This window comes from Neodiprion pinetum, chromosome 1 (assembly GCF_021155775.2).
Source record: "Neodiprion pinetum isolate iyNeoPine1 chromosome 1, iyNeoPine1.2, whole genome shotgun sequence".
Lineage (NCBI taxonomy): Eukaryota > Metazoa > Arthropoda > Insecta > Hymenoptera > Diprionidae > Neodiprion > Neodiprion pinetum.
Window position 1 is genome coordinate 32675180 of NC_060232.1, and position 25473 is coordinate 32700652.

At 43.4% G+C, this 25473-nt stretch overlaps 1 protein-coding gene across 7 annotated transcripts in view; it reads left to right on the plus strand.

The window, feature by feature from the left end:
* LOC124223782 (zinc finger protein 608) overlaps nt 1–25473 on the plus strand; it is a 93969-nt gene that overhangs the window by 37878 nt on the left and 30618 nt on the right. For 5 of the 7 annotated variants that reach the window (XM_046636083.2, XM_069133026.1, XM_069133021.1 and 2 more), the window contains exon 2: nt 6339–8792. In XM_046636083.2, the coding sequence (XP_046492039.1) occupies nt 7008–8792 (1785 nt within the window). In that variant the 5' untranslated portion in view covers nt 6339–7007. Of the gene's footprint in view, nt 1–1354; nt 1679–5339; nt 5503–6338; nt 8793–25473 lie in introns of those variants that run through there. The other 2 variants (XM_069133023.1, XM_069133024.1) reach the window with 2 other exon arrangements.

Consider the following 25473-nt stretch of genomic DNA (forward strand, 5'->3'; position numbering starts at 1 on the left):
GAGAAGAGAAGAGATGATAGAAAAGGGAGAGAGAGAGAGAGAGAGGCAGAGAGACGGAAAGAAAAGTATCGAGTATGAAATTACAGCGATATCGCCGCGGTTGGAGACGTAATAGTTCAAATAATTGAAATCGATTTATTGCCTCTTTGAAAATTGCGGAATTTATCATACCTGATGTATAAATATGTATAATAGTAGCAAGGGTATTGCTTGCTTGTAGAATCATGATACGTGCCAATAGAACGCCGTCTTCGTCCACTGATATGTTCTTGGTAATGACAAATATATAAAAAAAAAAAAAAAGTTTCGCCTTTAGACTATGGTCGAGAGTTTATAAGTGTAACCTAAGCTAACTTGACTTTGGCTCAAGCATCGTAGATAATTCGGCGGAGAAATAGCTGAGTATGTAGATGCGTTTGTGCGTACCTGTGTGTGTTGGTGTGTGTATTTTATATATAGAGAGTGGAAGAAGAAAGTTTTTCTTAAACGAAGTGGCGGCTAAAAATAAAATGTACACAAGAGTTGGCTAATATACCTATATATAGACGTATATATACATATAGATGTAGCGAGAAAAAGTTAGCGGAGTTAGTCATTATATTCTACACTTTGAGAGAGAGGGCTACGCAGTTCTTTCAACGTTCATTACGTTCATCATGTAAAACCGGAGGTTAATTTACCAAACAACTTGATTAACTTTACACCTTCATTTTGTTTTTGTTTTTTTCCTTCTTCTTCATTCTTGCTCCTTTGTTCTTTTCCTTTTCCTTCTTATTGTTAGTTTCAATTTTTATCTTTGTCACGCGCTCCCTCTTTATGTGATTTCAGTATTCTCACCAAGTTGGATCACTTCCAGGGTAATTTAGTAGGAGGTAATTCGTGAACTTTTCGATGAATGGAGGATCACACAGATTTAGTATTGAAGTAAAAAAGTTGAATCCTTTCCAATTGCATTCACACTCAATATATTGCGACGCGTGATTTGAAGCGATTTAAATGTAATTTCAGTTGAAAATTTTGACTCACAAGCTTGAGTCAGTGTCACATTCAATTTCAGTTGTCTAAAATTGAACGCGTTACACGATGAGTGTGTAAACGCAGTTTACAAAATAAAATAAAATTTCTCATCGCTAACAATTTTTCCTCCATTCGTCGAATATTTTCGCGTTAATATCCAACCCAGCATGCATCGCTGTGCATCTATCACAACACACAGTCAAGCCTTTCCTCGTATGAAACTTGCAGAGCAGTTGCGCTTGTTTTTCTAATAAATACATACGGAAAGTAGAAAGATTACAGAGAGGGCTCTCTCTCCTTATTATACCATGTGTACGGAAGGCTCACGCATTTACTCCGCCTTCTTGGTTCGACGAGTCGGGGAAACAGCTCGTGCACATTTATAACCGCGCACTTACCTTCACCGTGTGTGAGTACGAAACGTTGCTCATCCATCCGTCCATCCGTTCATCCATTGAGCAGTACTCGTGTAACCTAGGCCTGCATTTAGGAGAGACAGATGTTGCTTCACCCCCGAGTGGGTGGGGCGGTTTACGGGGATCATCTCCCAACCCTCGGCTTGTCTATGGATCAGGCGGTTTACGCTCCACCCATCATCCGCTCTGCATATTCGCCTGTGTGCCCGTGCACGAGGGTGTAGGATGGATGCGAGGAAGAGGAGGTACATATTTATACGTAATAGGGTTGATATACCCGACAATGAAACAGCCATGGGCAGGCATACACGTGTCGGTATAATTTACCGGAGCGTTGCAACGGCACAGTCTCTGCCTTGCTGCTGGGGCTATTAGCGACTATCGCTTACCTTTGGTACACTCGCTCACTCACTCACTCACTCACTCATCGACGATGCCGAGCATTGTTTAGGAGGCAACCTACGGAGGTAGCTTATTGTACCACCTATAGCCTATAGCAGCTCGCTACCTCTAGATGGCTAGAAAGGGAATCGCCGGCTTTCACAATTCCACCTCATAGCCGTGAGATCGCTCAATTATTCAACAAACGTGTACCGCCGCAAACTGCGACTGGGGATTCTTGATTCTTGCTCGTCTCGCCCTCCTCGCTTATACATACATACATGTATTTATATTTGTGTTGTATTTTTGGATCTTTTTGATGAGAAAAAATAAGCAACGAGTCTTATCCGTTCAGGTGTAAAGAAACTGCGTAATCTGAACGATCGCTTTACTTGATTTAGTATACTTATATATATATATACATATAGATTTTTTTTTCCAGGTAAACGGTTATTAGATATAGTAAAAGATTTGATTAATTCAATCGACGTGTTACATCGATGAATTTTCGATTCTCGGCGCGATATCGACAATCGTTTTGCAGATACGTATTTATAATACAGTTGTGGAAATCGTGTATTTATAATTTTTTTTATTTTTCTTGTATAAAACGCTGTACAATCGTTCTGAAATCAAATTAGCAATCTTACAAGAAATCGGTCGGAAATGGAACTAGGAAACTCGCTAGAAATCGTGTGCAATAAATTATCAAGATAAGTTGATAAGTTATTTGTAGGTTTACAATTAGTATGTCGTATGAAACTAATCAGATAATCGAAATTAGTCTGTGCTATGAGAATCGTTAGATATGATTTTAAGTTTAACTTGAAATCACGTTATCTGTGTGAAATACTTTGTAATAAATCGTGGAAAAGGGATGGGGGAGGGATACACACTGACACATCCAGGTTTACTCGTATAATACCGTAACGTTTGCGATCGTAACGGTGAAACGAAAGGCATACAGGGGAAAAGGTGGAGCAACAGTGACGTGGAAATCACCCTCCTATTTGTAAAACCTATTTGTCACGTGTACAAGGTACGCGACGACACAGTGTGTACGTATAATTATGTGAATTCAATGGACTTGTCCGACATTCTGACGACATCTGTTCAGACAGCTCGTAGGTGCATTAAATTTAAGCAAGCTGATATTTTGTGCGCGCGCGTGTGTGTGTGTAATTTATACACGTACATTTTAACAACGTGTCGATCGGTTCTGTCGCTTGTTTTTATAGAACTTTACTTACACCTATAACGACGAGCAATAGGTACGGCTGTTTCGAAAAATAACAAAAATTCCATTTTGCTCTTGTATTCAAGCGTCGCGTTAATCGACTGACGGTAAATTTTATGATCTGAGAATTGGAAAGTGATTTTTGTGTGGCCGTCGGGAAAATTTTACTTATTTTAGATCAGTCGCAGTGATATCGAATGTGATAAACAATAAAACGAGTGATAAAAAGAATACTTGTAAAATTTGAAAGTTTTAATAGCGGTGGATAAGAGATTGACATAAAATACTTATCGCAGGTATATCTAGTCAACTTTCCGTTCTTCACACCGGAAACCTTGTGTTTATTTTTCGGCATTCCAGTTTTTCCGCAAGCCCCTTTGCCGCTCTGTCATAAAACGAAGAATACCTACACACAAAGCTTCTCCTTGTCACTCATAAAATACGGAAAAAGCCACAACAGCCTCGAGTCAACAACCTTTGTTTGATTCTCTCCGGTCTCTTCTTTTTTTCCGTTACCGTTCCGTTTCAAACAATTCTCGGGTGTAGGACAAGTTCATTCGAAAAATGCAAATCGTCTGCATTTCGTCCTTCTACGTCTTATTCTCCTCTTAACAGTTTTTCATCTTCTTTTCATTCGTCTCCCGTTTTCGTTGAAAAAGGTGTATTATTTTTTGCCCCGACGAGGGGTTGACTGCTGGCATATCCACCCTCTCAGACAGACTTGAGCTACAAAGGCGGACGGGAAGTTGAGGCGGCTTCCATGTCTCTCGGAAATCCCAGATAAAGTCAAATATTTTTTCCTTCGTCAGATCCTGAGTGGGTCGGTAGGGTTTTTTTTAAGAGGTACTTCACGTTTTTCTGGAAAAACCGACGACATCGGGAGAGAAGAGTAGCATATAAATTCTTATTACAAATGTCTAACTGTTCGTTACTACGTATTTCTGACTCACCCGGTACATGTTCAGAGCGGCATTATCCTCAATTCGCCCACCGACTTCAGTCAGTCAGTCAGTCAGTCAGTCATGTCAGTCGGCATATGGTTCATCGCTGCTACACGGGCAAAGTTTTTTTTATAGAAACAGCCGCCTGCAGGCTTCGAAGCTTAACAGTTTTCATCACGTGCCAGCCAGCACCAAATAAATACACCATTTTTATTTCGCCTTCTGCGAGGATTGATTTAAATCACTTTCAAACTGTCGCCTGCCCGTTCTCGGCTCTTTATGGGATCCCCTCCTTGTCGCTCGGCTCCTCTTATGGGACAGGGAGAGGGTAGGAAAGGATCGAACCTCGACGTCCACACCATGGCACACCGACCATTCGTGTAACAGCGAACGAGGATGGTATTAACGTGTTATATTTTGGGGGTTGGGCCCTCCGGGTTACGGACCACCGATTTAATTGCCTTTGCTAATCACTTACGGCGGTCGAAAAAGGAGGAGGAGGAGGGGGCGAGCGATGCCGAACCGAAAACGATTCTAGGTAATAAATTCTCCATCGGACTCTACCGCACGAAGATATGCTTCCATCGTTTTTTCGGCTCTTCTTTTCGATAACTCGCCACCGATCGTTCGGTTGAATTCCCCTAACTTCTTATTCTCCTCCTTCATGCTCCACAAGGTGATTGAAAACGAGAAGAAGTAGCCAGATTTTAATCTTCTATCCGCGAATAGCTTGTCGTCTTTCTTAAAATATTTTTTTTTTCAATTAGAATTGACATAGACAATTATCTTCTCAAAAATTAACGCCGGAAAATCAAGATTTTGATTCCCTTACCGAATTTCGTTCACCGCGTTTTACTCATCGTCTCTTTACCCGACTCTTCGCCGTTGGACTGATTTGTCCCGGTGTCGTTTCCTCGTCTTGTTCCGTTCTACCTGTAAGCTGTGTCGTTTCTTGGTCATCGCTGGGGGGTGAAAAAAAGAACGAAAGTTTCTGGCGCTCTGCCAAAAGCGCCGTGGGTAAAATTAATCGTTCTTTGACACGAATTCCCGCTTCGGTAACAATAAGTGGTAATCACAATTTTTGCACGAGAGTCGGCGGGATGGAAAAGAGGCCACGGGATTGGGGGACGACATCTCAGAGAATTAAAAACTCCGCTTCATTAGCCAACATCCCCGTAATTTTGATCAATTTAACAAGATTCGATTCCGATCATCCCTCCCTCCCCCCTCCCCCCCCCCAAACCTTCCCGCTCGTTCGCTTTTCGTGCACGAATGCGTGTTTATGTATACGTATAGGCGTTTATATCGTTCGCTGCATGCGGCTGGACGCCGCGTTCCTATGTCGAAACTCGAGAGAATTAATTAACCGATCCTCCCCAATTAAATCGTTTAATTAAACGTGCGACGTGAAACGTCAAAGCGAACAACGTGCCTTGCTGGTGTTGCTGGTGTAAGGGGGGACACGGGAGAGGGACATACGCGAGGCGTTCGTTTTCACCCGTGAACACATGTAGGTACAGTTGATACATGTTACATAGGATATGTATACGTATATGTGCTACATTCGCAAAATTAACGACGCGTACATAACTGCATATGGCATACATCGTGATTTTGTACAATTTATACACCTTGTGTTTATCGCACGGCTTATGTATTTGTTGCATATAATGGAAGCTTATTGCGTAAACGACATACATTGTGGACGTATAATATATCTACGTACGTAGCATGTAACGAGTCATGCAAATTTACCCAACATCGGCGCACGATATATCACATATTTACATATACGTGCATTGATTAGTATCTGCCTGTCTTATGATTGGAATCTGCGAATTATAATTGACTCATGTGTAACCATATATATGTATATATCTATGATGTGTGTAATATTTATGTACTTATTTGATTGTACACGTATAATGAAATAGAAAACTATGGAGGAAGAGGAGTGAAAAAAACAAAAACAAATTGATGAATGACAAAATTAAGATATTAAACATCAGCGAAAATATATCCAACAACGAAGATTTTTACATACGTCTGTAAATGATTGTGGACTACGGATGAAAAGAAATAATCAATAAATCACATATTTAAAAAAAAAAACCAAAAGAAAATACAATTACCTTTGAACACATATTGAAGTATTCTGGAGGATAAGGATGAGGATGAGGATGAGGATGAGGATGAGGATATGATGATATGATGATATGATGATGATGATGATGATGATGATAATGATGATGATGATGATGAGGATTGGGGAGGATGAGGAGGATTAATTCTTCGCAGGAACGTGAGTGGTGTCGGGTGCTAATTTGGGCCGTTTCGTTGTTTCAGATACGGCAGCTGGTGTCGCATGGAGCAGATACAAGACACGAGGCCGGGAGCTGGTCTCTTTTTTGAGAGAATGTATATAAGAAAACAAGCACTCGCAAAAAAGTAAAAATAAAAAATCCGAAAGAGAAATTAGAGAGTGAAACGAAGTATCAGGTAGCATTTGTTTCCCAGAAGATAAAAGATCGTATAACGAACGTGAAAATAAACGAAGAAACGAACGAATGGCGGAAAAAACAAAAAGGAATACAATGACATAATAATACAACAACACACCGGTACGAAGGTAGCGCCGGGAAGGGAGAAAAGAGAGAAGTAGGAAACGGGGAAAGGAAGAAGAAGGGAGAGAGAGAGAGTGAGAGAAAGGCTGAGAAGACAGGGGAAGAAGGGAGGAGAGAGGAGGAGGCGGCAGCGTTGCGCGGCGACGAGGCTCGAGTCGCGGGCGCCGAAACCGAATCGTAAACTCCAACGGAAGCGGAAGCCGGCGAAGCGATAGAGAGTCGAGGATTAAATCAGAGGAGTGATGTGTCCGATGGACGCCGCGTGTAGGGCGGGCGGAGGTTGCTGCAGGGTCTACACCGCGACTCTGAACGAGACAAAGTTCCGCAGGAGCGAGGTTGCGTGTTCGGTGACCACCAGGCTGGCGGGTACAGGGGCAGCGGTTTCAAGGGCATGGCGACCACGCCAATAGGCGGTCGCCTCCCTAACCCGATTCGCAAAGGCTCGACAGGACCGACGGCCGGATCTTCCACGGACGATAGATCGGCGACCCTCCGTAGGAGCAGCAGGGACCTGCAGGCCGGCCGTGAAAGAGGCGGTGGCGGAGGCGTCGAACGCAGGCATCAACCGGCGCGGGGCACAGTGGCCGCGATTCTCGAGCAAGGGGACGAGCACGAGGACGAAGACGACGAGGACGACGACGACGCCGGCGAGGAGGAGGAGGAGGAGGAGGAGGATCATCGGGAGGTCGGAGTCGGAGTCGAGGCTCGGCCGGCGAACACGGCAGCAGCGGCGGGAGACGCGGCCGCCGCAAACAGCAACAACTTCGAGTACGACGACAACGAGTGGGACATCGGTATCGGGGATCTGATAATCGACCTGGATGCTGACATCGAGAAAACGAGGGACGAGAAACTGAGCCTGGGGACAGGCATGGCCTCGACGCCTGCCTCGGCCACGACGAACAATCCTGCTAGCAATCAGAACATCGCCAACGGTCCGGGCGGCGCGAACTCTTGCAACAACGTTTTGAACGTAAACTCGGTGAACTCGGTGAACTCGGTGAACTCGTCATCTTCCGCATCGTCGTCTTCCAATTCCTGCGGCAGCAATTCGAGCTCCTGCAACTCGGGAGCGGCCGGAAACTCTTGCGGCAGCGGCAGCGGCGTAAACGGAGGAGGAGGAGGAGGAGGTGGAGGATCCGCCGCGGGTGGCGTACTCCAGCAGATATCGTGCAGCAACGGGAACGGCGTGAACGGTTCGTCGTCTGCATTGAACACGGTGAGCACCGGTATATCGTCGGTAGTGGCGAGTCCCGGTAAGCCCTGCGGGCCGAATGCTGCGGGTCATACCGCCGTCGGCAATACGACCAAAATGGCTGTTGAACACTCGGCCACGGTGGACAAGGGCCTCAAGATGAAAATAAAACGCACGAAACCAGGGACGAAGACGAGCGAAGCTAAGCACGAGATCGTCAAGTCCAACGAATTGAACGGCAACGCGTCCGCTCAGGACGGCGTCGCGCAACTGACCGGTCAGAATTCCCAGGGCGGTAACGCGGGTAACAATAACGGAAACGGGGGGAGCGGAAGCGGGGCGAGTTCGGCGAACGATTCCTCATCTTCGTCCTCGGCGTCGAACTCATCGTCGGGATCCACGGGTTCGAACAAGTCCAAGTCGTCCCACCTTTCCGCATCCGTCGCTACGCCTTCGAACACGTCGACGGCGTCGAAGCGGGGATCGAGCGGACACAGACGCGACAAGGCTCGCGACAAACACGAGAAACCCCAGGGATCCTCTTCCTCGTCTTCTTCTTCGTCTTCTTCTTCTTCTTCGTCGTCCCACGGGGGCGCGAATCAGCAGTCGAAGCCCGAGATGAACGGAAACGCGCGATCCGGTAACCAGAGTCAGGCGTCGGCGAGTTCTCAGGGCCCGACGCCCGCCGCCGCGGCGCCCCAGCAGCCCCCGCAGTCCTCGCAAACTGGCAACTCGAGGACCGGATTCCCCGTTAATTCCCAGGGTCCCAGCCCCCCGGCCATCAGCGCCGCCGCCCCCTGCCCTCCCCCGAGTCCGGCCAGCGCCACGGCCGCCGGATCCGCGGCTAAACCCGAACAGACCAAAGTCGCCGCGGTCCCGGGAACCGCGGTCGCCGTGCCCCCCGAGGACTCTTCCGACACGGCGACGAGTCCACCCCCGGCGAAGAAATTCAAGACCTCCAATTCCACTCCGGAACCAAAGGTAACATTATACAAACAATAAATCCCCGCTATATCATGATCCGGGATTCACATTTACCTTTTTATCCCTTCGTTCAAGCTTTCGGGTTGTTGTTGTTGTTGTTTTTCTTTGAACTTTCGTTTTTTCTTCTTCTTCTTCTTCTTCTTCTTCTGCTTGTAGTATCTTTGACTACTCTTACTTTTCTTGTCAATTTACAACATTGCTCTTGTATCCTGTATATAAGGTTATTTCGATATCTTTTGCCCGTATTAGCTTAAATCGTCAATCGGTCCGATTGTCCTGATCAAAAGTTGGGAAAATAGGAGAAAACGTTCGGAAGAAAAGAAAGTAAATAAAAAGCAAACAATGTTATTTGCAACCAATAATAGCGAACAGAAATGATACTACATCGTCCCTGCGGGTATGTATGTATGTAACGGAAATGAATCCGTGCAAATTCGAATAACGAACGCTACCGTATCGACAATTTGAGAAAAGGTTTTATCATTGGAACGCTGGAAAGTATTAATTAAACTCGTCGACGAGAGAAATGAGCACAGGAACATTAGAATCTGATGAAAATGACTAAAATTTAAATTAAATTAGATATGTGAAAAACTATATCTTGTCGAATTGTTGATATTTTAGCTTGTGTTATTCAATTTTTGATCAAATACATTAGAGGTATGTTGTTTCATTCCTGTTCACTACCAATGGCGCCCCGATGACATTCCTGGAGAATTTTTAAACGGTTTCTTCTTTCTTTTTTCTCAACCTTCGTTTCAGACGGACTCTGACCACTTCATCCTTAAATATATATAATTATATATATATATATACACCTATCCTCTGGGTTGAACAGAAAATTTCGGAAGGATGCGAACTGAGCATCAAAGAACTTATCGTTTAGTTTTGTTTTTCATCTACTCGAATGACCAGATTTCACGGCGTGATGCCATTTCTTGAGAACTTTATTGAGCGAACAGTTTTTTTCTTCACTTATATATGTATATGTATATCTACGTAACGAGCCGTTATAACAGAATTCTTGGCAATCGTTGAAACGGTGATTCAACGAAATTTCAAGATCACTCAAGGGGGATATAAGTTTCAGATTCTCCACAAATATGCTTACGTACGAGAAACGAAAAGGATAAAATTATCTTTATTTATAGGTAAATTGAATTTTCAAGTATTCCCAACTTATGATAATATTTAGATAAACTTCGATAACCGCTCTGGTTGTTATTCGGGTATCAGATCCTTGAGACGTGCGAGGCTTTGGTTACAGACGAAGGAAAAAAATCGTCTTCACATATCTATTCTATATTTACATATAAAATTTACTCCGCTCAAGTACCAGCGTACGTATATAATAATATAACCTACAGTATATCTATGTCCAGTTGCTTTGTATACACGATTCCGCGTGTAATAGATCGGGAAAAAACGGTGAATGCGCGCCCGGTACAACAGGTCTCTGGCAAATTTTATCGTACACCTGTGTACATGGCATGTAGGTAAGGCATGGTTATACCACTTGACGGGAAATTTTTTCACGCGATTATGTCAACGACTCGAAGTCAATCTTGTCTGGATTTATTCAGCTACAGCTTCGATCGATAATTGCATTGCCGGACGAGATTCGAGTCCTTTACTCGCGTTCTCTTTACATAGGCGGATGTGTACACTTTACACACATGTATTGTAATTTGAACAGCCGGACAAAAGATCTTCGACCTGAGAGAGAGAGAGTTATTCGTGCAGGGACGAGAAATGGATTGAGTCGGCGTGCCGCGACATTCCCTATGTATCCTAGGGGAGAGAAGCGTTGGCGGTGCGGAGGGTCCGCATTAAAAATAGGAAGAGACCGAACGAGAGAGAGAGAGAGAGAGAGAGAGAGAGAGAGAGAAGAAGTGAAAGGGCGAGGGAGAGGGAGAAGATAAAGGGAGAAACCGTGAGAGAGGCCAATTTTTGCACTTCTTACTGGTTTTTCTTCATTCCCTTTTTGTTTTCTCCCAACCCGCGGGGTTCGTCTTCTTTTTTGCGGATTTTTATTTCTATCCGATAAAAAGTTGGGTATACCGGAGTCTGTAAATCAGTTGACCGATCGTTAGACCCACACGTTGCGAAATTCTATTTTTATAAACTGCCTCTGAGACTCTTTCTTTCTCTCGCAAAACATCCGATGCGATTCGTTACGCTATAAACCATTTTTCTAGACATTCAACTTATGTAAATTCACACTTGCTTTCGTGATTGAATTATTATCGTACTGTCGCATCGGCATGAAATTTTCAAACTTTGGCGAAAAATTACGGGTTAAACATTTGGTCATGTATGAACGGGGTTGGGGAAAAATTCCATCGTCACATTCTGAACGTATGACAAGCGGCTAAAGAGTAAAAAAAAAAAAATGATTAAAAAAGTAATACAGTAATAATCAAATTCCTCTCCGTATGATTACCAAAATGTTATTAAAGCTTTTTGTTTGACCGAATATTTCGTTTGATCACACATCGCACACTCGTCCGTCTGAGTATTTTTATAATACGTTATAAATATTCTTTTCTCAGTATACATATCTCATGTGATAAATACCCTGAAATTTCGCCAGCTTTTTTTTTTATATTTTCTCTGTCTCACATTTTTTTTAATCACTGTTTGGTGGATATTATTGATTATTCTTGAAACGTTTGTCGTATCAAAGAGAATACTAATTGACACTTCATCAAATATTCAATCAGTGTTTCTTACTGATAATATATGCATAAAAAGAATATTTTACATAATTGACTTGTCTGCCGAGTGATCAGCGGCTCCCAGAAGAATCTTGTTATCATCAACGTTTTGAAGCACTTGGCTTCTTCAGTAGCGGAGGGTATTTAATTTTCATTCGACGATTAGTTTGTACGCTAAATTATACAGTCAATACATTACCAGAGAAAAAAATGCCGCCAAATAATACGTACGCGTCTGATTTTATTCCGTTCTTTTCGTTTTATACGTATATACAGTATACGGTGTGTATATTGCTTAATGACATCGCAATCTTAAGAGTTTTTATAAAGTAAAAAACAGCGTTAACTGCACAGTGTAAAAGAATGTCGCTATTTTCGCCAAACTATATGATCTGTTGACACAAACATGTTTATCGGTTTCCATATAAATTATTCGCACCGTGAATCTCGGGGTATGTTTAACTGTTTTTCAAACTTTGGAATTCTCGGAGTTTCAACTTACTCCTTTGTATCGAAACGTTGATATCCTCGGTTGATGGGTCATGCGAAAAGGAAAAAATAAGAAGATGGATAAAGATGCACAACGGCCTGGTGCAAAGTGTAAACCGTAAAGCTGCCGCATCTTTACACGCACACACACACACACACACACAAACCTAGATCCATGCGCAATAAAAATTCCAACTTGTCGTTACCGCTTGAGGATATATCGTCGATACGTATATTTTTGTCGGTGTATAATATCTGAAATTTTTATCTAACTTTGAAAAGTGCCGGTGGCGGAGGCAGGATTTCGAAATATTAAAAAAGTCTCACTCATTAACGCGTTACGCCGGTCGTTTATTAGTTAATGATCTTTCCGTGACCCGCGCGTTAAAACTGTAAAACTCCTGTAATCTGGCGGTATCCAGTGCGACTCGGTTGAAACAGACGACGGGAATTGTAAAGGCGGTATAACTGCCGCAATTGTAAGATTACGTTTCACCTTCGTCCCGGCGTAATTAACGAGACAACATCTTGAGCAGCAAGCGAACTGTATTCGCGAAGCTTTTTAGAATTACGGATATACGCCCGCTTCGGATGGTCGAGAATATTACCGTGTAGAGTACGTATCGCGTCGACGTTGAATCTTTTCCAAATAACAACAACAACAACAATAATAATTTTCACCGTAATTCGTTCTAACATGTCAATCGGAACACACGTTACTATCCGAAAAAAAATTGCATTCAGGCGTGTACGTACAAAGTTTTGTTGATTCATCGATGCATCGGATAACAGTTCTACGTCGGTGCAATTCTGTGTTTGCAGTAGCGTCGTTTGAAAACCTTTGAACTCTCCGTATCTGGAGCTAAACTCCGTACGTCGAGCTCTCGCAATCAGCCGCACAACGGCGGCAGCGCCGCAACTTCGACTCGACGACGATACCTAATCGTGAACGAGCACCAGATTTTATTGCGACAATGATACGCGATTCGCGACTCTTCGTGCTTCGCGATTCTCTTCCAACTTTTCGCCCTGGGTCCGTGTTGTTAGGTATATTGTACATTTACCGCACCGAGAGTGATCCGAATTTATGGAAAATTGCTCCATGCCGACCCTCGAGTATAAAAGTTCAGAATGTACATCGACCTCGGAGCGGAAAAGTCGCGTGTTATTTATAACCGAGTTACACGCGCGCTATTGTGCCAATTTTCATCCCAGTTTCGTGGTTCCCTCTTCTTTTCGTTTTTATTTTTTAAATGTAATTGTTTTCTTTATTCGTGCACTACACGTAACACGTAACTCAAAATATATGAAAAGTATCGTCATTTTTCTATTTCTGACAATTCAAATGTGTTATTACGTACATATCGTTGAAACTGACTTTTTCTTTTAATTACTTTTCTCCGTTTTATGCAACGAAGATGCATGTTACGATACTCGACTTTTACAATCTTTCGAAATTCTTTACGCACAGAACACTTCAACTTTGAACACTAACCAACTCATCTATAATCAGCAATCACGCATAACTATGGATGATATGATTTCTAATCGACGCATACACTGTAATTTTCACGTGACGAAGCGTCAAGTTGTTAAACGAATTTTGAATACGTTGTAACAATTACGAGTATATCTTTTTTACGGAGGGGAAAAGTCAACAGAACCGCATTATGCGGCATACGCCTAAAAGTATGAATTATCGAAAATTTCGAATCTGTTCATTATTCGTTTTAAAAATTTTATCACACGGTTGGTGAAAATTTTTGTTTTATTAAATTCTCTGAAACACCCCCCGCCCCTTTCCTTACCCCGTATAACGATTTTTCCCCCTCGGCTCGGGTAAAGCAACCCCCGGAATGGGTGGCGGTATGGTCGTTGGTGGAAGTCGAGCCGTTCGTTGAGGGGGGTTGAAACGGGGACTCGGAGAGAAGCGCGGGGGATGAAATCAATACTCTGTGGTCTCCGCCCTCGGAGGCACACGAACGAGCCGACCCTCGCTGCTCTTCTCTCACCCTCTTGCCCTCTTTCTCTTCCCTCATTCTCTCCCTTATCCGCGGGTCGTTTGGACGACGTGGGAGGAGGAGGACAAGGAAGAGGTGGAAGAGGAGGAGAGGACCACCGCCTATCCTCGACTTCCTGCTCTGCACCCTACCGGGATCCCTTCGTCCCGGGGTTTATACTTTCCTGCCCGAGCCGCGTATATATACGTAGTACATACATATATATGTATATGTATATCTATAAGCGGTAGAAATAAGAATAAGAATAAGAAGGTAGTGGAAAGGGGAAGGGTGAGGGGGAGGGAAGGGGGGGAGTGAATCTCGCGAACACACACTTTCCAAGGGGATGATGATGGCCCGGCGTTGTTCTTGGACGGGAGGAACTTTCCGTCCTCGCTTTTCTACCTCCGCCTCCTTTCTCGACTTTATCCCGGATTTATCTTCCTTTCCTTTTTCTCTTCATTCTCCTTTTCTCCCGTTTTCGGGTATCTGTCACGTTAACTGGATAACTGTTTTTCAACACGCGTATTTATACTGGAATTAGAGCGTTACGCGGTGCCTCTTCAAGATTAATGCTACAGGGTAGATATTACGTATTACTGTTTTACTTTTTTCGATCCCTTTGTTATTTACTTTTTACTTACTCGCATTTTATTTATTTATTTTTTTTTGTTATTGCGGGATTTTTACCATTCATATCTTACGCTTTTCATTCGAACCACCTTCTTCCGATCTCTGATACGAATCACCGATATTATATATACCTATATATCTGTTCCGTACTATGTAATCATACTTTACGCCGTTATGTAATAACTACGTTTATGTATACACACGCGGCTACCACGCAATTTGATATTCTTACATATACAATTTTGACTCGTAACCCTGTGTTTCAAGATTATTTCGAGAGAAAAAAACGTCGCTCATTGTAATATTGTATACAATTATCGTGAAAATTATAGGGCGGAATTTGCAACGCTTCAGATTTAGCGTCCAGTCTTAACTCACGGTCGGTTGTTTGTTTTCGGTGTTTATTGTATACACCGTTTTCTTCGGTTTTTTTTTTTTTTTTTCTTTTCATTTATTCTTTGTATAATATTGTGTACAATATATACGTAGGTATATAACCTAACGCAAATAATCTTGGCGATGATCCGAACACTGAATAGAGATTAGCCGAAGGATTTTCGCGAGGGATGAAATGTAAAGTGGGTTGTTTCAATGGCGCTGGAGGGGGAGCGAGGAAAAGAATTATATCTAGATATACATGGCTGTGTAAGCGCGGTATGATAAAACTGCAGGAAAGGTAGAAAGATGGAAAGAAAAGACTGGGATAATGGGTGAAGTTTAAAGGGAAGAAGACTTACGACGAGGGACGGGGGGATGCCGCCATCTGCCAATTATTGTAATTAAACGTCTGTGGTAATTAAAACAATGTTTTATTTTAGTCGGTCTTTTTTCAACAGTCGTTTCCTCTCCCGCTCAAACATCCCGTCTCTTGACTTGTATTCTTTTTTCTTGTTACACGTACATTATATGTATACAAGTAGATTGTTATAACGAGGAATTCTCCTTCGTTTCTCCGTGTTCTTTTGTATGAAAAATGTATGAGTCGCGCTGTAAGAGAGGAAGGAGATGAAAAAATAGAATATCATTTCTTTTAGCCCATCTCGCAATATTTTATACACGTAACGACGAAACGGTCCAACGATCCGCGTCCCAGCAATTATTAAAGGCAATTGTACGAGTCCTTCTTTTTTACGTTTTTTTCCAACTTCCAATTCACTGACTCCTGCTTCTCATTATTCTTCATCTCATTTCTCTCATCACCATTACCGCGAGTTGAAACTTTTTACGCGCCTCGGAATTTTCACCATTTCTTAGCTTCGCCACTCAATTTTCCCGCACGTTTCTTCGAACAATGTACAACGTATACATCGGTACCTCAGACCAAAGAATTCAACTCAATTCAACGAGTTTTCCTGATTTCCTGCGGGAAAAGCATTAAACCGGCTGGCGAGCAAAGTTACGAGGAATATTCAGTCGAATTGAACGTCGTCGAACGTTGAATAATTAATTTGTATGGATTTTTTTTTTTTGCTCTTTTCGAGTCACGAAGACAGCTTGCATTGAATTTTTGATTCAGCGACTCGATTTAGTTCTTCTCTCTAACTTGACATTCTTTTTCTTTCCCCACGATATTGTCATTAAATGCGCGGTCAGCGCCACGATCATGTCCTTCTCTAATGTACCGTTTAGTCATTCCATTTGCTCACTCACGAGCGGAACTTTCACAGTTCTTAGCGAGGTTCTTAGACGTAATTTTATCGATACTAGTAGCTACCTGTTGACAAGCAAATTTCGACAGCATCAAAGCGATTTCGCGGTACTTGGTACCGATAAAACGATGGTTAAAAAAGTGATTGTAATTTTTTTCCATTTATCGTGTTTTTTTTCTTCTCTTCCGGTCTGAACTGTGTAATGGCTGATCTCGAGTAATTGAAATCCGACCAACGAGCAACTGCTTAGAAATTTGAGCTCGGTAATTGAATCGAGTAATCGAGTAATATTCTATTCATTGTTATTAATAATTTAACAACGATCGTTGATCGTCGCAATTATCGGGATGTGTAAAGATTACGATACTTTTCCTCGTTACGTTAGTGTGAAAATTGCATGAAATTTCATTTCAACGTGCAACGTGACCGAATTCGCATTGCGTACTGTACATCAAAGTGAACCGATACCGCGGTCTTCTTAATCGAGGATCATCGCGTAGGGATTAAAGAGACGCACGGTGTACAGAGGTAGTTTAACACCTCGCTAATTACGAATGCGTGTTGACGAGTATAATTAGCATGTAATTTCGTTGTACGACGAATGACGTCGCACAGTTGAATCGGAAATGTTATACGCGGGACTAGTTTTAGAAAGTGTTATCAAAGTCCGTGAAAAGGCCTTACAAACGTTCGGATGAATAACAGCGCGATACAAAGGTCGACTCGCATACGTATAAATGCACAACGTCTATCTGATGAGGATTCACACCCTGGGGGACTTTCCGATCCTGCTCCTCGTCGTCGACGTGTAAGATTTGAAGAAGGCCCGCGTCTCTCGTCTCTAAATTCAACGCCCTCCCGCCTCTCTAAGCTGTTTGAATAACAATAAACTTGCACATGTTATTCACTAAAGTTGAGAGAGGGGAGGTCCGCTTTTGTGGGATGTGTTGGCTTTTCCGTAACGCGCGGATATCACTTAACGGAGACGAAAGTTGTGCTTTTTTCATGCACGACTCTCGAAAGTTCGGGCTGCCAAGCATGGCGACACCGAGAGGCGGGGGGAACCGGCGAGCTGGAAACCGGCTGTCAAACATTTAACAGATACATCTGTTCGCCTCTTACCGCTACACAAATTCCCTTTTTATTTGCTCCTTTATATCGTATGTAGACTTTTTCTCATTCGTTTTATGCAACGCCGATGGTGCACCCATCGGACATCGATGCTATGTAAGACCGGCCGGGTATCCGCGATGATCGATGGGATTATATTATACCTATACGTGAATCCATTGTAACCCGCCTAATTAATTTACGCATCTCGTTTGAGGCGCTGCTCCGTCGACGCGCGTGCTTGTAACGACGTCACTTGACGTCTCGACCACGATAATCATCGCGTCATTATAATATTGTAAGCGGCGACGGTCGTTATATCCCGGTATCATATTAATAATAACAACGACAACAAAAATAATGATCAAGATGATAATCATAATAGTAATAACTATGACATTGCCCGTCGATGGTGAAGATGTTACAACCGTGAACGAATAACCCCCCCCCCCCCGCCCCTGTAACCATCGATGCGGACGAGTGACTCGATCGGTCATCGCAGTCATTCGCGTCATGCCTACTTTTTACAATGTTACAGTATACGGCTACATACCTGCAAAAATATCGACTATTACTGTTCAACGTTGGGGAAAAAAGAAAAAAATAACAAATTGAAAACGCGGCGACAGAACGAAATGAACATTTTTTTTCTAGAAAGCAAACTAAAAATCACACCAAAATTATTGTAGCTTTATAGAGTCTTATATACGTAAATGGATAGTTTTAAACGGAGGGATATTTTTTTACAAAAACAATGACAACAGTAAATAATGATTTAAAAAAAAGTTATTCTTACACGTTCAATATCGTTGGTACTTTTAATACAGGAATTTTAATTCGGCATAACAATTTCACTTTGGTATATCTATTGATATATTAATTCGGACGATGGAAATGTTCGAGATATTTTATTTTTATCTCGTCATTTGTCACTGATAATGAGATAAATCGTACACTAACAAGTTGTGACTTCGCACGATTATGTACGTATGTACATAAGCTTTGAGACATTGTAGTGAGTCAACTGTTGAAATAGGACGACGTATGTCGTTGGTAATTTTTTTTTTCTTTATTTGACAGAGACCCAAGTAGATTGATAAAGAAGGACTCTACTGCTTTTGAAATTTTTTACAAGATTTCAGTTCGCAACGTTAATGCAACAAAGCATCGGTACAAAAACCATTGATTTACAATTGCAAAACGATTTTGAAAGAGTTTAGCCTTCATGATATGAGAACGTTCTGCTCTGATCATGGATTACTAAATTTCAGACAATCAAACTTCAACCGAATCTCTTCGAGTCGACGTTGCTGTGTGTATAATATGTAGAGTCGAAGGTCCCAATACCTGTATCTATTATACTACGTCTTGTAAAAATACGGTTTGCAAATAGAGATTATTTTTGCAGTCGAGACGTTTGTGTAAACAGCAACTCGCCTCCGCATCTCGAAACAGTTTCTAGTAAAATATACGCAATCTCATGTACACACATCGTCACACTCCAAAAGCGAAAGACTTGGTGTATAACATATGCAAGTACGTAAATATGATGTATACGTTTAGCAAACTTGCTCGGTAGCTTACACACTCACTCGCTAACTCATCCATTCGTTTCTTCTCCCTTACGGGCAAGTAGTTTTTTTTTCCCCTCTACTTTCAAGCTCACAAAACAGAAAATGTCTGTCGTCCCCCCCCCCCCCCCCCCTTCCCCACCCCCCGTGAAACTTTTAAAACGCGCGTCCATCGATTATCCAGCGGGATTTGTAAACTCTCACGGTAAGTCATGTTACATGCGTATGAACGAGGTGTCATTTAGTGCGTTTTTGGGAAATAAGTGTACCTATGCCGTAAACGTATTCATCTAACGTCTTTTCCCGAGCCATGAAAAGTTAGGGGGTCGATCCTCGCAAGGATTTTCATTTTTTTTACGACCCCCCTCCCCCAGTTTGTTCGCACCTGAACTTGTTATATCTGGTCGCGGTTATTTCACCCGCGAACTAATCCCATGACCGGGGAGCAATGGGTAAGCGGCTTAAACGTAACAAGTAATTCCATTTTCCGTACGAAAGCATCTCTCTCTTCCGTTTCGCGTTCGCGACGACGACGGCGAGTCGTGACGCGACGGGCGTTGCTGATTTTGCCACCTTCTGCCGCTGCTCCCGGCGGCTGGGTCGCCGTTTCCATGGCTACCCGGGGGCCGGGGGGGGGGGATGGAGGTGGGGGTCCGTTGCTCAAACAATCGTTTCCTCTACCGCTTTACAGCAGAACTTGGCGACTCGCCGTTTGTCGTACGCTGCTGTTTTCCCGCGCAGTAATTCTTTCTTCTCTTGTAACCTGTAGCAAGGTATCGTTTGTGTTGGCCGGGGGTTGTCCCCCACCCCCCGCATGCCGCGGTCCTTTCGAATACGCTGCTGCAGATCTTTGGAATTTACTGCAGACGCTTCCTGCGACATGGTTCGGAGGGGGAGGAATTTCGCCGAGGAGGTGGTGGAGGAGGACGCTTTTGCAGCTTGATTAAACACGCCGCGATTCCCCGCGCCTTGCTTCATCCTCCGGCTTCCAATGAGAGAAAAACAAGTTAATTAGCTTCAATTAACTCGAGACATCTCCACAATTTGTCCATCCGGTATCCCGAGACTTCACTCTCGCTTCCTCCTCGCTCCTCCCGCGTCGGCGGCGCGACGATCGTTTGTCTCTTTGCCGCGTCAATCGGCGGCCTTTCTCTCTCGATCTTCTTCTCTTTCGACACGCTACAGGGGTGACTGTGACTAACTATCGGTAATTAACCGCTTCTCCTCCTCCTCCTTCTCCACCACCACCACCTTACTCTTCTCCTTCACGCGTGTACACGTAAATCTGTGAATTTTTTTCACTTCTCGGCAGGTGGGGGCTGGGGGCTTGTTTCAGTTAGATTTTGACCGAGGGTCTGTGAGAAAAGGGAGGTAGTCGGTTGCTAACAACACGAGTATTATGAGAATTTGTCGGGGCATGTCGATGCGGGATAGAAAGAGAAACGGCGGGAGGGAGGGAGACGGAGAGAGAAGAAAGGCACCGTTTACCGACGGATGTCAGCGTGTTTATTTGGATGACTGAACAAATATTATCTCACCGACAGCCTACGAAACTAAGCCGCGCGCTAACAGCATAATATACATTGAGAGATACCCGCGCGTATATTAGTTATACAGAGACAGAGCTCGCCGCCTCGATTCGATCCCATGCCGATCCGATCCGATCCGATCCGATCCGATACGATACGATCCCATGCGATGCGACGGGCTGACAGATGGCCGCTGGCCTCCTCTGTGTGAATCAATATTATTACTGGACGAAATATAAATTAATATTCCACGGTGTATGAAAATAAATCAATCGGTGGCTCCTCGATAAACTGGCTGGCATCGTAATTTACCTATACGCGCCGGAGAGGAGAACCTTTTCTTCCTCAGACGCCGCTGATCAACCGGCGTTATGTATCGAGGCTATAAAGTTGTTCGACTGGTTGAACCCGAAACGCCTGCGGCGAATCCCATCTCTCCTAGATTTATATATAGGTCTCTCTATCTACCGCTTTATTTTTACCTCGTTTCTCCTCATTGTCAGATAATAAGGTAATAAAGCTATCCGTTCCCATTCATCCGTCGTTCTCGCTCTCTTTCTCTCTCTCTCTCTCTCCTATTCGCCACCGCAGCTTCTTCCTGCCTCTCTACTCTTTTTTTCCGCATAATTCTACATCATCCACTCGATACTTTTTGCGGTATGTTTGTATTGTATCTCACCGCACTCTGTGGGCGGTCTGCTTCAACTCGTAATAACTCCCCTACACACGTACATTCTCTCTTTCTCTTTCTCGTACGTGTGTATATAAACGTAGGTTGATTGCGAGCGAGATACGCTCGCGTTCGCAAACTACGTACGTACATGACATGCACACGTGTAGAATTAAGCGGTACGGTGTAGGTATTGGACACGTGTAATAAAAAGTTGTTTCACTATTCTCGAAAAGGCCGCACGGCTTCTGCTGCGACTGTCGTGTACTTATACTACGTATAAACGATAAAAACTGTAGTACTTGTGTTTAACGTAGAGGATGTGTACGATTATATGTGTACGTAGTGTTGCTGGTATAATAGTCACGAGGGTATATATTTGGTTGTTTGAGGATAATTACCGCAAGCACTCGGCACCTGGTCACGGTACATGGAAAAATACCAACGAATTTCAGCTAAATTTGGATTAATTTCAAGCCCTGCTTAACCAAATTACAAATATAATACCTACTCTAATTCTCACTGGAACAGAATCGTCCGTACACACAAAAATTCACGCCTTTCGTAGCGTTTTTTTCGCGTATATACGTTTTACTTACACCGACGTCGGTTTTACCCACCTAAAACTCACTCGACGGAACGACCCGTACCGTCCCGTCCCTCTCCTCTCCTCTCCTCTCCTCTCCTCTCCTCTCCTCTCCTCTCCTCTCCCCCCCATCTCTCCAACTAGAATGGTACGAAATTAATTTTTCACGCTGAATTAACCCTTCGGGGAAGCTCGTAACTACCCTCTTGGCCTTCTGTCAGGATTATTTGAGAAAGGGAGCTGCAGGTTATGCTCGAATAATTCCCTCGCACCGAATGGCGGGGCTGTTTTTTCGTACCGCGTATCTATGTAATTCATTTCTAAAACAGACTGCGGCACATTTGAATTATGTCTATTTCGATCAGACGCTGATCGCGAGTGAGGCTCCTTTTTTTTACAACAAAACTGAAAGAATCGAAGAGTAAATTTACATATTTTGACATGACCTATTGTATTTCGTGTAGGATCAAGAGAAACGTTCCAAATTTAATATCAACGACTATTCAGGACATTTTATACAACGGTATAACGATTCGATTTCGAGCCGCAATAAATATTCCCTCCACCCAAGGGTTCAATGTTCATGACGTGCGTGTAGCTCGGAGGTCGCCCCCCCCCCCCCCCCCTCTCCCCACTTCCCTGCCCCTTCTCTGCCTTCCCCCATCACGCAGGTATAATACAAGGGTGACAAAGGTAGCGACTTGGAAATGCGCGCTCAGGGTTCGTTCTGCAGAAGGTTGCCACGAGGGTGAGGGCACGGCGATGTCGGGGGATAATAGGGTTATAATGACTTGCTTTGTGCCGGCAGGGGTTGCGGACCCGCACGTGTATAGCGGTGTAATATACGGCGCTATATACGCTCTTGGGGCATAATATACTCCGGTAAACTCGCAACTGTCTCATTAAACCTGAGATGCAATGCGATGGTGTCTTTTCTCTTTGCGATATTCTTTGCCGGGGATTGACGCGTACGACATTATTTTGTACGTAAATTTGCGTACGCATCGCGGAATGGTTTTACAGATGTATCCGATACCTACGTCTGCCTGTATGTTATCTTTGTACGAGGGAAGAACGGTGGGGTTGAATTCCATACTCGACGTCAAATTATGAATTCGCCGGATTGTCGATTGTGTATCTGAATTTTTCTTTCTCGGCAGTACATTATAACGGTATCGTGATATAATTCGAAATGATTCGTTGAACAATGCGCATGGTTATCACATGTATCGACGTTATCATACAGTTTGTATAATGTATCTAGTATATTACTCGTTCATTATTATACATCGCGAAACAGATTTCTTTGAACTTTGTTATTGTATTATGTAGTTGTTTCTATGCGCTGTAAAAGTGAATGAAAAATGAAATTGGCTCGATCGATGACGAGATTTATTACGACTTGGTCCGACTTTTGTTCTCTCGAAATATTTTTTCTGTTCAAGAATTCAATTTTAGAAAGACTATGCTTTTGTATGACTTGTTTTGACGAACTGCTTAAACCCGAAGTTGAGACATTGAAGAGACATCGTCGAGAAACTTTGATCTAAATTCAGGGACGTTTATTTTAACTATTCATCGCAATGTCTACAGAGCTCCGACGTCTATCAAATCTTGAGTTTGAAACGATAAGGATCCCGTCTTTTCTACCCCCCCACCATCTATCTTGAAGTGTAAATGTCCCCTTGATCATCTTCTAAACTCTCCAGCAGTCCACTCGAGAATGCAGAGTCTGAATTCTGAGCGAAATGAGCCCCCGACCCGCAAAGGCTTGGCTAGCCTTGCACAAAGGCACTTGGCGTTCCTCCACTACTCTAGCTTGCTTGCGCGTCGCCACGATCAAAGAACCAGAGAGAGAGAGAGAGAGAGAGAGAGGGAGGGAGAGGGAGAGGGAGAGAGCGAGAGGTGCAGCGAATGAGTGGGACTAGGGATGTTGCGAGCATAGCGAGTGTGCGCTTAATTGACCGTAAGTAAGCCGCGTGGAGGAGAGAAGATGAGAAAGGAGAATGGGATAGGATGGGATAGGATGGGATGAGATCCCGAGGCCCGCAAACCTGCGCCATGCGACGAAGTAACTATCATCCAAGTATGCTAATTGGAAAGGGGGGGGTGGGGGGGAGGCAACCTGCATGCATCAGAGTCCGGCATAGGTACACATACACACTCGGCGATACTCGTGTCGAGCGCGTTAACGTCCAACCGACGACAAACGATAATGCGATGGTAATGACGACGGCGTTACGGACGCTACAGCAGGTATGACATCGCTAGTGGACTCGGAACAGTGCCTACATCTAGGCGTGCAATGTTCCGTGACCCGGGGTTTCACTATCGAAACACGTACCTACCACACGTGCTCGGGGGGCACGTATCGCCTTATATAAATAACCCTCGAATATTCGATGGCGTACAAGCTGGGTGTCGGTGTCTCTGGTGCTTTTCAACAGCCCCGCTTTGTAAACATTCAACTAATCGCTCAACTTACCAGGTTTTTCTCTCTGCGTGCATACATGACATACGTCACTGGTGGGGTTAGGTCGGTGAAGCATCGCTTGAAACTGAGACCGGAAACACTTACCCACGTGGACGAGTTTTTCGGTAAACCTCCCTTCACCCTCGTAGTCGCGCAATATCGCGAATAATCAATACACAGCTAGATAAACTTATACGTCTAACGTGATATGCCGGATTGATAAGCTCGAGCTTGGAATCGTTTTGTCGATGCGGTATTTATTCATCGATTTCTTATATTTTTTTCTTTTTCTTTTTTTTTTTCATCCTCAAGACTTGCGAGCATTGATCGATAATGATGACGGGGGTTATTTTAAAACTCCGTCGCAACGGTGAGAGCTGTTATTAGACTATCTTTGCTGGCGTGATTTAAATCTGACACAAACCAACCTATTTCGGGCACCATTGTGCCTCGGACGAGGTAATGATCATGGTAATCGAGATTTATTTATCAGTAGGTTTATTAGGATCTTACGAGGACTCGTTGCTAACTTAGTATCTGCTTCGTGATCACTGCAGATAAATACTTTGGTCGAAATCTTGATTCATGAATGTAAAAGAAATTTTTCTTAGGGGGAAATATATAAGAGGACTTGAATTTTTCGTGTAATCAGTCGAGGCCTGACTCTGCATCTTATCGGAAAAAAAAAAATATATCTTATACCTGATAAGAAATTAAAACCGGGTCAATAACTTCACTTTCTATTATGTAAGCGTATCGATCAGTGGTCTTTGCACTTTGGTAATCTCGGAACGATTTGGCGCTATCTTAAAAGTTACGAATAATAAATGAATAGATTGGATTTTATTAGTCGCTGGGATTCCATTGGGATAACGGCTTAAATAGAATTGCACAGATACGCAGATTTGAATTCGAAAGTCTATTGGAAGAGTAGTTTTCAGATGTTATATTAAAATTTTTTTTATAACTGGAACAAAATTCTTCACGGTCAAATCGGCATTGACATATGATGAAAAAACTTCGCGATTTACACTCTACGAACTTGTGGGAGAGGAGGAGGTTTGAGCGCCAATTACAGGCCTTGAAGCGGGTACCAAAGTAATTTGTTGTAGTGGGTTAGAGCTTTTCCCTGTATCGGTCGGATCGTCGACGAGCAATTACATTCGACGGGCACGATTTTGATGCAATTTTGGACTTACGCAAGCCCAAATTCGACGCCAATGCAATGCGATGGGTTCGGTCGGAGGGAAT